We start from the raw sequence: 13,598 nt of genomic DNA on the forward strand, positions 1-13,598 counted from the left end.
GAAGCTCCCAGCCTGTTTTTTCTTTCTTTCTTTTTTTATTCTGGGATTTATTTACCTTCTATAGCTGTCACTGGAGCTGAGAGCCGGCTCCAGCTCTGAGGCTTGGCTCCAGCTCTGAGGTCTTGGCTGGCTGAAAGCAGGTATCTGGGTTTGTTTAGCTTCTATAAATTGAAACTCTGTTACCATCATTGGCGCTCTAAGCTCTGAGCCCAGTGCCGGCTGAAAGCAGGTATTCTAGGTTTGTTTAGCTTCTATAATGGCAACATTGTTGCATCCGGAGCTCAGAGCTGGACTGCGGCAGGCGGGGAACCTTGGCTTCCTCCCTCACTGGAGCAAGCAAGCCTGATGTTCGCACAGCTGCCTGGCTGCTGGCCGCCATCTTTGTTGGCAGTTAATTTGCATATCACCCTGATTAGCCAATGGGAAGCGTAGCAGAGGTATGGTTAATTACCATGTTTGTCTATTATTAGATAGGATATCCAATTAAAAGATAATGTTATAATAACTCCAGAAAACAAGAAATGCCATCAGCCCTAGCTGGTTTGGCCTAGTGGATAAAGCGTCAGCCTGCGGACTGAAGGGTCCTGGGTTCTATCCCAGTCAAGGGCACATGCCCAGGTTGTAGGCTCGATCCCCAGTGGGGGATGTGCAGAAGGCAGCCAATCAATGATTCTCTCTCATCACTGATGTTTCTATCTCTCTCTCCTCCCTTCCTTTCTGAAATCAATAAAAATGTATTTTTAAAAAAAGAAATGCCATTGCTAAACTATATGTTCTTAGGAATCATTGAAAGATATTTAGAAATCAAATTAAATCAGATCTAAAAACAAACACACACATACAGAGAGAGAGAGAGAGAGAGAGAGAGAGAGAGAGAGAGAGAAACCGATCACATCCTAAAATAAGAAACCCACAGCAGATTCAGGAGTGGATTGTGGCAGCTCCAAGGTCAGAATCAACAAGCAGCAGAAAGGGGCCTATAGTGATGGTTAATTAGAGAACTGCAGTCAGAACAGTTGGATCAGTTGGGCCCTCCTTTCTCCTTTAGTTGTCAAAACAGAAGGCAGCTGTAGTATCTGCTGAGAGTGAGTGCACCAGCACCAGAATGGCAAACAGTGCCCCCAGAGGCTACTGATCCCCTGGGGGAATGGGAAACACAGTCAAGACAAACCAGTGACACATCCCAACAATCCATGCTTCTTCCCCTACTCCAATAACTAGAGGCAGGCTACCATGCCAGAAAGTATGTTACCCACATTCATGTACTATTTAATCCATCAAACATAGCTCAAGAGGCATTTCCATGGTTAAGCCTTCCCTACAGCTACCTCTGGGCAAAGTAACTGATACCTATTGTGTGCCCAGGTGCCTTGGCCCACCACTTAATCACACTGGGTTAAAATCAATAATATGTAGATTATGGACTCCTAAACTAGGACTCTGCCTTATTTATCTTTGTTTCCCAGAACCTAGCACTATGTGTGCCTATAAAAAGAAGGAGCCTGATAACCTGGACTCAAAGGAATTGCACCTTAATACCAGACAGATTTGTTAGACTGAATGGCAGGCTGAAATGTTGATAGTTAAAACTCTGATTACCTTGACACCTGGTTGAAGAGGCTCTAAGGGAGAGCCTGGAACAGGGTGCAGTGGGACGATTGTTCCAAATGAACTCTCTCCTGTAAAAAGAAGACCAAGTCAAGCCAAAAAAGGAAGGGCTAGGCAAAGATAAATGTGCTCATCTTTTCATCAAATTCCTCAAATTCAACGAGGTTGATTTTTTTTCATTTCACTGGAGTTAAATTTTATGAAGCTTGTTATATCTGCTTTTGAGCGAATCATACATCTCACCTTCCACTAAAGGAAGCAGGTCCACCACAGCTTGACCAAGGACTAAGGTCTTCTCATCTTTCTGCTTCTTTTCCTTTGGTAAAACTTCAGTCATAGTCACTAGGAAAATCAAAACAAAGAAATGAGAACATGTCTAGCTCATCTATCAGATAACTGAGATGCAATAAACAGTGCATTATCAAAGAAATTTAAGAGAAATGAATGTGATATCCAAGAAGGCACCATTATTGGTGGAAAACACTAGACCACCTTAGCGATTTTTTTCTGTGACAACTCTGTAATTTTAAAAAAAGTTATAGCCCTAACCGGTTTGGCTCAGTGGATAAGAGTGTTGGCCTGCGGACTCAAGGGTCCCAGGTTCGATTCTGGTAAAGGGCATGTACCTTGGTTGCAGGCACATCCCCAGTGGGGAGTGTGCAGGAGGCAGCTGATCAATGTTTCTCTCTCATTGATGTTTCTAACTCTCTATCCCTCTCCCTTCCTCTCTGTAAAAAACCAATAAAATATATATTTTTAAAAAGTTATATATATATATAGGAAATGACATCTTTATAATGTTGAGCATGCCTGCCTAAGAACATGGTACTTCTTTTCTTTTATTCAACCTTATGTCTCTCAATAGCATTTTCTTTAGAGTTTGCTTATAAGGCTCACACATTGAAATTAATTAATGTCCCTTAAGTTTCTTTTACTCCATAAGTTCCCCTTCAACTTCATTGGATTTTTTCCATTTTTATTTCTCTAAGAAATTGTCCATTTTATCTAAGTTTTCAAAAGCAATAGCAGAATATTCTTTTATGTCTTTTTAAAATTGTGGTAAAATACACATTACATAAAATTTACCTTCACAACCACTTTTAAATGCGCAGTCCAGTGGTATTAAAAACATATCACTACCATCCATCTCCAAAACTTCTATACTCACTAAACAACTACTCGCCATCCTCCTCTTCCCCTGGCAACCACGATGGTACTTCCTGTCCATATGTATTTGACCACTCTAAGTACCTCCTATAAGTGGAATTACAAAGTACTTGCCTTTTTTATGACTGACATTTCATTTAGTACAATGTCCTCAAATTAATCAATTAATACAATGTTGCAGCATGTTAGAATTTCCTTTTTTTTAAAAATATATTTTATTCGTTTTTTACAGAGAGGAAGGGAGAGAGATAGAGAGATAGAAACATTGATGAGAGAGAAACATCGATCAGCTGCCCCCTGCACATCTTCCACTGGGCATGTGCCCGCAACCAAGGTACATGCCCTTGACCGGAATCGAACCTGGGACCCCTCAGTCCGCAGGCCGATGCTCCATCCACTGAGCCAAACCGGTTTCAGCAGAATTTCCTTTTTGTTATGACTAATATTCCATTGTACGCATTTACCACATCTTGCTTATCCATTCATCCACTGATGGACACCTGGGCTGCTTCCACGTTTTACTTTTTGTGAATAATACTGCTATGAACACAAGTTTAAAATATCTCTTTGAGAACTGCTTTCAGTTCTTTTGTATATATTCTCAGAAGTGGAATCACTAGGTCATAGGGTAATTCTATTTTTAACTTTTTGAGGAACCACCATTACTGAACTGTTTTACAGTCCCGCCAAAAGTACACAAGGGTTCCAATCTGTCCACATCCTTACCCAAACTTGTTTTTTGTGTTGTTGTTTTTATAGAAGCCCTCCTAATGTGTACGTGGGGGTATGAGTTTTCATTTCCCTAATAATTAGTGATATTGAGCATATTTTTATGTGCTTTATGGCCATTTGTAGATTTTTTTTGGAGAAATATCTATTCAAGTCCTTTGCCCATTTTTTAATCAGGTTGTTTTTTTTGCTGTTGAGTTTTAGGATTTCTCTATATATTCTGGATATTAATCCCTTATCAGCTATATAACTGGCAAATATTTTCTCCCATTCTGCGGGTTGCTTTTTTACTTTTTTACTCTGTGAATAGTGTCTTTTGATGCAAAAAAAAAGTTTTTAATTTTTTAAATTGATTTTAAAGAGAGGAAGGGAGAGAAAGAGAAACATAATGATGCCAGAGAATCGTCGATCGGCTGCCTCATGCATGCCCCATAGTGGGGATCAAGCCTGTAACCCGGGCATATTTCCTGGCTGGGAATCAAACTTTGGCCTCCTGGTTCATGGGTTGATGCTTAACCACTGAGCCACACAAACTGGGCTGGTGCACAAATTTTTTTAAAGTTTCATTAAGTGTAACTTCTTTATTTTTTTCCTTTGTTATCCTGTGTCTTTGGTATCATATCCAATAATTTATTGTCAAATTTAATGTCATGAAATTTTGTCCTATATCTTCTTAGGACTCACATTTGGGTTTTTGACTCAATTTGAGGTAATTTTTTAAATCAGGTGTTAAGTATGGGTCCAACTTCATTCTTTTGCATGTGGATATCCAGTTATCCTAGCACCACTTGTTGAAAAGACTGTCCTTTCCCCCACTGAATGATCTTGGCACCCTTATAAAAAATGATTTGAGCATTACATGTGAGAGTTTATTTCTGAGCTCTCTATTCTATTTCGTTGTTATATATGTTTATCTTTATGCCAATACCACACTGTTTTGGTTACTGTAAATCTGTAATAAGTTTTGAAATCAGAAAGTGTGAAACCTCCAATTTTTCAAGGTTGTTTTGGCTATTTGGAGTCTCTTGAAATTCCATATGACTTTTAGGATGGGTTTTTCAATTTCTGAAAAAAAAAATAACATTGACATTTTTATAGGAAAATTGCACTGAATCCATATATTTCTTTGAGTAATATATGATGCAGCCACAGCCTCGGACACAGGGCGGCTTTCTGCGGCCGCACCAGGCCCCGCTCTGTCAGGCCCTCTGCCCGTGGGCTCTGTTTTTATAAATATATTTTTATTGATTTCAGAGAGGAAGGGGGAGATGGAAACATCAATGGTGAGAGAGAATCATTGTTCTGTGTTTCCCATTCCTACGACATGTCCACCACTGGGGATCAAGTCCCCAACAGGGGTATGTGACCTGACCAGGAATCAAAGAACCATGACCCCTGGTTCATAGTTGACGCTCAACCACTGAGCCACGGGGGTCGGCCAATATTAACATTTTAATAATATTAAGTCTTTCAATCCATGAACATAGAATGTTTTTCATTTATTTGCACCCTGGCCAGAGCTCAGACTGGGGAGGAGCCTGCAACAGAGGTATGTGCCCTTGACTGGAATTGAACCAGGACCCTTCGGCCTGCAGGCCGTCGCTCTATCCACTGAGCCAAACCAGCTAGGGCATGTTCTTCGTTTTCTACATCCTTAAGTTGAAAAGTTAGATTGTTGAGATCTTTCTTGTTTCTTAATGTTAGCATTTTGAGATAGCAATGTCCTCCTTAGTGCCACTTTTGCTACATCTCCTAAGTTTTGGTATGTTGTGTTTCCATTTTATAACTTTCTTTGTGATTTCTTCTTTAAACCATTTGTTTAAAAGTGTGTTAATTTTCATAATTTTGTGAATGTTTCAGTTTTCTATTGTTATTGATTTCTAACTTCATGACACTGTGTTTGTAGAAGATACTTTGTAAGTTATCTTTTTAAATGTATTAAGACTTAATATGTGGCCCAACATATGGTCTGTACTTGAAACATCCCACGTGCACTTGAGTGTGTATTCTGTGCTTGTTGGGTAAAGTGTTCTGAATGTCATTTAGATCTAAGTAGTTTATTGTATTGTTTAAGTCCCCTATTTCTTTACTTATCTTCTATCTGGTTGTTCTATCCATTACTATGAGTGGGCTATCTGAAGTCCCCAGCTACTGTTGTAATACTATCCATTTCTCCCTTCAATTCTGTCAGTTTTTGCTTTATATATTTTAACTAGAGGCCTGTTGCATGAAATTTGTGCATGGAGTTGGGGGGGGGGTCCCTCAGTCCAGCCTGAACCCTCTTGCAATTTGGGATGACTGGCTCCTAACCACTTGCCTGCCTGCCTGACCCCTAACTACTCACTTGCCTGATCACCCCTAACCACTCTGCCTGCTTACCTGATCTCCCCTGCTTGTCTGCCTGCCTGATCGCCCCTAACCACTCACCTGCCTGCTTGATCACCCCTAACTGCTCACCTGCCTGCCTGATCATGCCTAACTGCCTCTGCTTTGGCCCCCAGCGCTGCGGCTTTGTCCAGAAGGACGTCTGGAATGACATCTGAAGGTCGTTCAGCTGTCCGGTCTAATTAGCATATTACACTTTTATTATTATAGATGGTCTGTCATTAGGTACATAAGTATTTATAAATATTTTATTTTCTTGCTGCATTGAATCTTTTGTTAATATATAATGTCTTATTTTAACTTATAACCTTTTTTATCTTAAGTTAATTTTGTCTGATATTAGCATAGCCACACCTGTTCTCTTTTGATTACTATTTGCATGAAATATCTTTTTCACCCTTTCATTTTCAACCTGATTGTGTCTTTAGATCTAAAGCGAGTCTCTTCTAGACAGCATATAGTTGGATCCTATGTTTTTACCCATGCTGCCAATCTTTGTCTTTTGATTGTACAGTTTAATCAATTTATACCTAAATTATTTATAAGATTAATTAATTAATGGTGTTATTGTGCTATTTGTTTTGTTTTTTTTATGCCTCATAACACTCTGGCCCCTCATTTCCTGCATTACTGTGTTCTTTTGTGTTTAGATGTTTCTTTTTTTAAATGACATGTTTAAATTCCTTTCTCATTTTCTTTGTGTATATTCTATAGCTGTTTTCTTTGGGGCTACCATGAATATTACATTTAGCATCCTAAAGTTACAACACTCTAATTTGAATTTATAGCAGCTTAATTTTAATAAAATATAGAAACTGCTTTTTTAGCAAAATTGTTGAAGAAGACATACCTCATGATTTCTCCATCGCAAAAACAAAAACAAAAACTGGCATCCATCCACAGGCAACAGTCCCTTGTAGGAGCTCTGGGATCCAATACCACATGCCAAAAAACTCAGGAGTTTCACATACCCATGTGTCAGGTATTAGGCAGACTTACGTCCCAGCTGTGGACCCTGCAGTGGCCCACGAATCAGCTCCAGCCACACTCACCTGGAGTCCAGGAATCCCTGGAAACTCCTGCCGTAAACAATCACCCACAGATGAGAGAACCTTTGTACAGGTTCCCAATAGAGAAGTTCCAGCATACCACTGGAGCAAAAAATAAAAAATAAAAAAAATAAAGGGGAGGAGAGGGAAGGAGAGGGGAGGGGAGAGTTTGCGTGCATTGGAGAAGGTAAGAGCTGCACTTTGACTTTAGCTGCATCCCCATCCCCAAAGCAGCACAGCTCAGAGCCAACAGAGATCTTCTTTGCCCATGATTGCTCCTATGGAGGACAGTTAGAGTGTGTGAAAGAGCACCCATTTCCCCATCTATACAGGATGCTGCCACATGGGCCAATTTCTCTCTTGTCCCATCCAGACTACTAAATATGAGCTGCATCACCCGGGGTGGAGGTAGGGAGGGAGGGAGGAAGAATCTGGGAGAGTGGCAGATAGGATGCCTAGAGAACATTAAAGAGATATGGATCCTACAAATTGTACCATGGACTCCATCAGGAAGCCCATCCACCAGCTGTGTGGGGTGCCTTGCCTTTGGATCCCAAAACTAGCCCATGGGCACCCTCATTATTCCATGTGCCACACACACACACCCTCCATGCAGTGGCTGGCTCCCTATGAGCTCCTCTTTCGGTTTTTAATATATTTGTTATTGATTTCAGAGAGGAACAGAGAGGGAGAAACATCAATGATGAGAGAGAATCATTGATCGGCTGCCTCCTGCTCGCCCCCTACTGGGGATGGAGCCCGCAACCCGGGCATGTGCCCTTGACTAGAATCAAACCTGGGGACCTTTAGTCCGCAGACCGATACTCTATCCACAGAACCAAACCAGCTAGGGCCCTATGAGCTCTCTTGATAGCAGCTGCAAGAGTAAGCTATGGCAGATGGTTAGTAAGCTCATGTAAAAAGCTGGTCTGAATCTGTGGGCAAGGGGGAGATACCACAAACTTGAACTTTAGCACTGCTCTTTTTAGAAAACAAAAGGGGATAGGGGCTGACAGCCCTCAGCCTGGTGGTTTGCATTATCCAGAGAATGCATACAGCCCGGCCCGTTGTAGCTCAGTGGTTGAGCATCAACCCATGAACCGGATCACAGTACAATTCCAGGTCAGGGCGCATACATGGGTTCTGGGCTTGACCTGGGTTGGGGGCATGCAGGAGGCAGCTGATCAATGACTCTCTCTCATCATTGCTGTTTCCATTTCTTTATCCCTCTCCTTTCCTCTCTCTGAAATCAATAAAGATATATTGAGAGAGAGAGAGAGAGAGAATCCAAACACATTTAAAAATTCTGCCACAAGAGGGTGCAAGAAGCATGTATAGCCATAGAAGGTCTGCGAAAGCCTCAGAATCCCTAGCAGGGCAAATGGAAGGTATTTCAGTCTCCTAACGGCAGTAAGCAATGACTGGAGGAAGTGACTGCCACTTCAAATGCGAAGACTGCAATGCAAAACTGCAAGGAATATAAAAGAAAATCAAAGAAAAATGAAACCACAAAAGGATCACAGTAATCTTCCAGGAATTGACCCCAAACACGTAGATCTGTGTATTACCCAATAAATAATTCAAAATACAAATTTTAAGGGAACTCAATGAGTTAAAGGAAAACACAGAAAGACAATTCAAAGAAACCCAGAGAAGAAAGCATGAAAATAAGTTTGACAAAGACATAGAAATCATAAAAGAACTAAACAGCCCAGCAAGCATGGCTCAGTGGGTGAGCGTTGACCTGTGAACCAGGAGGTCACGGTTTGATTCCAGGTCAAGACATAAGCCTGGTTGCAGGCTTGATCCCCAGTGGAGGGTGTGCAGGGGGCAGCTGATCAATGATTCTGTCATCATTGATGTTTCTATCTCTCTCCCCCTCTCCCTTCCTCTCTAAAATCAATAAATAAATATATATATATCCTAACAAATTCTAGAGCTGGAGAGTACAATGAATAAAATGAAAAATGCAATAGACAGCACCAACAGAAGAATGAATCAAGCAGAAGAAAGAATCTGTGAGTTAGAATACAGGAACGTTGAAATTATCCAGTTAGAGAAGAACAAAGATTAAAAAATGAAAAAGAGTAAAGAAAGCCTATGTAATCATGGGATACCATCAAAAGAAATAATTTGTAAAATATTGGAGTTACAGAAGAGAGTGAGAAAGGGGAAAGACAGGTATTTTTTTAATATATTTTATTGATTTTTTACAGAAAGGAAGGGAGAGAGATAGAGCGTTAGAAACATCGATGAGAGAGAAACATTGATCAGCTGCCTCCTGCACATCTCCTACCAGGGATGTGCCCACAACCCAGGTACATGCCCTTGACCGGAACCTGGGACCTTTCAGTCCGCAGGCGGACGCTCTATCCACTGAGCCAAACCGGTTTCGGCAAGACAGGTTATTAAAAGAAGTAATGGCTTAGAACTTTCCAAATTAGGGAAACAATTTGAATATTCCAGTTCATAAACCTCACATGTCACAAAAGAAACTCAAAAAGATCTCTCCAAGATACACCACAATAAAACTGTCAAAAATCAAAGACAAAGAGGTATCTTAAAAGTAGCTAGAGAAAAGAAGCTTGTAGAATTCTCCAGTGAAACTGTCTGGTTCTGGAGAATTCTAATTATGAATTCAATTTCCTTAATAGTTATAGGCCAACTTTATTTCATATAGGATGAGTTGTGGTTAGCGGGTTTTACTTAAACCGTCTCTTTTAGCTGGTTTTTTTGGTTTTTTTTACAGCACTCCAACAGAGGAACAGGAGGGGCACTGCCTCATTATTGCCAGGTGGAGATAGAAGTATAGGTTCCCCACTCAGCCTCCATACCTGAGGGGGAGAGCTCCTCTTTACTGCTGAGGGGGAATGGGAGTTCTGGTTTCTTGCTGTTCTCCACTGATACCACAGTGGTGTAGACTCATTACCACTAGTATATATATATGTAGTGTTCAGTGAAAGGTCTTGACCGACACTATGTCTCCTATGACACCATCCTGGTGGGGAACAGAGGAGCACCTTGTACTACCAGACTGGGGGAGAAGTCTAGATTCTCCATGTGCTCTCCACTAAAACCACATGGTGGAAGAGGGAGCTCATTACCAGAGGGCATAAAAGTCCTAGCTCCCTACTGGATCTTTTCTGACACCACCTAGCTAGGGTATTGGGGCACCTAATTTTCAGCTTTATGAGAGTGTAAGTCTAGGTTCCCCACTTAGATTGGAGGTGGATGGGACCACAGTTTCTTTCTGTGACATTTGGCTGGAGTGGAGCAGTTGCTGTCTAAAAGTTTTCTGTCTTTCTAGACGGCCCCTTTCCTGGTCTTTTGTTAGAGGCAGCAGATTTTTGTTGGACTTTTGGGTTTGCACCATTAGGGTTTCCAGGTTGCTGGCTTCTTCAGCCTCAAATCTGGGACATATAAGCAAAAAGAAAACCCGAGGACCTCCCCACTGTGTAATTTCTCAGGTCTCAAATTTCCTTCTCTCCACCTTCCAGTCTCTCCTGTTCGTTTTATATATAATGTCTAAGATTTGTAGCTGTACTTAGTGAGAGGAACAGGAAAAAGTATGTCTATTCCATCTTCTTGGAGATACAATTTCTGTTTTAAATCCTTTTGATTTCTAATGACTGCATTTAAGATTATACAGTAGTCCCCCTTATCCACGGTTTCATGTTCTATGATTTCAGTGACCCAAGGTCAACCACAGTCTGAAAATATTAAATGAAAATTTCCAGAAACAATGAGTTTTCAATTTCATACCATTCTGAATAGCATAATGAAATCTCGTGCCATCCCACTCTGTCCCACTCAAGATGGGAACCATCCCTTTGTCCAGCCTGTCCACATTGTGTATGCCACCTGCCCAATAGGCACTTATTAGCCACCTCCATAACGTAACAACTATATCAGAGTATCACAGTACCTGCTTTAAGAAACCATTATTTCACATAACTTTTATTACAGTATATTGTTACAATTCTCCATTTTAATATTAGTTATTGCTGTTAATCTCTTTCTGTGACAATTTATAAAGTGTATCAAGTATGTATGCATAGAGAAAAGCATAGTATATATAGTGTTCAGTACTATCTGAGGTTTCAGGTACCACTGGGGGTCTTGGATAAGGACAGACTACTGTATCTCAGTAAGCACTATGTCAGTTAAATCCCACAAGATTTGGTATTTACTATTGATTCTAAATGTTTTACAGTTTTTATTATTTTTTTAATTTTTCCTATGAATTATTCGTGTGTCTTAATTTTTCCTAATGGATTCTTTTTTTATCTTTTCGTTATTGATTTCTAATGTTGATGGTTGTATTCTGATCAGAACACGTGGTCTGTATGCTACTGATAATACTGTGTAGTTAGAAATTGTAGCAGTATGAATAAGGAACCCATTCATCCATTTACTCAGTCATTCATTCAACAAATACTTTTTTAGCTCTTTTATGTTCCAGATATTTCTAGGCAGTAGAAATTCTGAAATAAACAAGATCCAGGCCAGATTTCAAAAACTGCCTCCTCTAGCAAGGGAGGCAAATTAACAACAATATGGTGAGTATACAGAAGTATGGTGAGTATACATAAGTATAGATAAGGTTGCCAAGTAAAATACAAGATGCCCATTAAAATTTTTGAATTTCAGATAAACAATGAATAATTTTTTTAGTATAAGTATGTCCCAATTTTGTTTGTTTTTTTAAATCTGGCAACCCTAAAGACAAGAATACAAAAGAAAAGCTCCTAACTCAGCTTAGGAGATAAGGGCTGCAAAGTTTAGTCATATAGCAATAGGTCTTGGATATAAACTCGCTAAAACTAGTAGGTCAGAACCAGAGCAGGTAGCTCTCAAAGTATACCATGTTATACCTAGATTAAAAAGGTAAGGTGTCCATCTGTCCCAACAACAGCTACTATACACCTCAGAATCTCCTCATAACATACTCATATAATTAACATTTTTACAGCCACAAAGACTTACAGAACACAGGTTTGTGGGCGAGGTCATCTAAAGTGATTCCTCCTTCAGGATTGAACTCAAAACTGCAAGTGAAGTTGTATTTTGCAGTTCCTTCTGAAGAAACAGTAATTTTTGCAGAGTCTCCCAGAACTGCCTGATTAAATTCTGCACGAATAAAGGTAACTGGGGTATCTCCTTTAGAACCTTTCTGTTGACAGAAACATACTACTTTACAATTATACTCAAATAGAGAATTTTTCTACACATCTGGCAACCCATTTTTACTTGTACTAAATAGCATTTTCCATGTTCCCGTATCAAGCTATATTACAAATACAAAAGAAGTAGGTAGGAAGTCATTAAACAAATCTAACTGTAGTATTTAAATGCCAACATTGTATTTAAATGCCATTATGTTGAAGTTTTTAAAAAAAACACTCATTATGTTTATAAAATTATATTGTAGAACATGTGGAAAAGTGAGAAAAGCACATAAAAAATAAATTACCTGTAATCTCTAATATGCAAGCACCATTAACATTTTCAAATATTTTTCTAGTGTTTTGTTGTGAATACGTATGTGTATTTCCCTGTGTGTGTGTATATATGCACACATATTTATGTATGCCTTTTAAAACAATGTAGAGGACATATATTACATCCTGCTTGGAAAGAGCTTTTTTACTTAATACTGAATATTTTGCCATTTCATTAGTATTATAATTTTTAGTAGTTATATCATATTGTAGTTTTATTATTTAAATTCATCAAAAGAAATTAATCATAAAGGAAACTCTGGAAGACTTCAGATCCTTTTCAGGAAAAGGGGATGAATTGCTGTCTAGGAAAACAAAAACGACTTCTTATTTTACCTGTTAAATTTAATTTTCAAATTGCCAGGCATTTTATACACACAGTAATCTGAACTGCTGATTCTGGACTACCCATGAGCAACAACGAGAAGGAAGGGCCATTGCTATGTAAAGCCAGTAGATTTGGTGGTACAGGATGATGCAGAACTCCATTCCTTCCCGTTGTGCTCCCAACACAGCTTCCCCAACCCACAGATTTTTGACAGAGAGATCTGAGCTAAAGACAAGTATACTTTCAAGAAGTATGAATAAACTATGGATTTCTCAGATTTCCAAAAATAACTTTACCAGTTCATATCCACCTATCACAGTGATCTGCACAGGCCTGCCTGCTGATGCGATCTGCTCCATATCAGCACTTGAACAAAGTCCCTCTGGTCTTCTTTGGTCCCTGCAAACATAATGAATGAACCTGTCCCCTCATGTCCTGTCGCTGCATAAGTACTCACATTACTCATAACCAGCACCAGGGGGAACTGAGGGAACTGCAATAGTCCAGCACTGTCCTGTGGCCTTTCCAACCTTTGCTGCTAGACAGGCAGGGCTTTAGGAAGCTGGTCACAAGGATGATTCCACTGATTAGTGCTAAAAAGATCCTTATACACGTAACTTACCCATTAAGCACAAATTATCACAAGACAGAGAGGGCAGAATGCCATCTCCCAACTCCCATTCCCCAAATCCTCCATAGTGTTCTTTGGTAGCTTTTATTTTAATGTGCAAAACTACACTTGAAGGTTATTTAATGTCTGATATATATATATCTATATATCTATATATCTATATAGATATATAGATATATAGATATAGAGAGAGAGAGATA

At 39.6% G+C, this 13,598-nt stretch overlaps 1 protein-coding gene across 1 annotated transcript in view; it reads right to left on the reverse strand.

The window, feature by feature from the left end:
- Positions 1–13,598, reverse strand: part of CFAP70 (cilia and flagella associated protein 70) — an 87,257-nt gene that overhangs the window by 71,842 nt on the left and 1,817 nt on the right. The window contains 4 exon segments of the mRNA XM_015562111.1: positions 1,600–1,679; positions 1,852–1,950; positions 11,925–12,111; positions 13,064–13,166. Coding sequence (XP_015417597.1) covers positions 1,600–1,679; positions 1,852–1,950; positions 11,925–12,111; positions 13,064–13,126 — 429 coding nt within the window. The 5' untranslated portion in view covers positions 13,127–13,166.

Source organism: Myotis davidii, unplaced genomic scaffold, assembly GCF_000327345.1.
Source record: "Myotis davidii unplaced genomic scaffold, ASM32734v1 scaffold134, whole genome shotgun sequence".
Lineage (NCBI taxonomy): Eukaryota > Metazoa > Chordata > Mammalia > Chiroptera > Vespertilionidae > Myotis > Myotis davidii.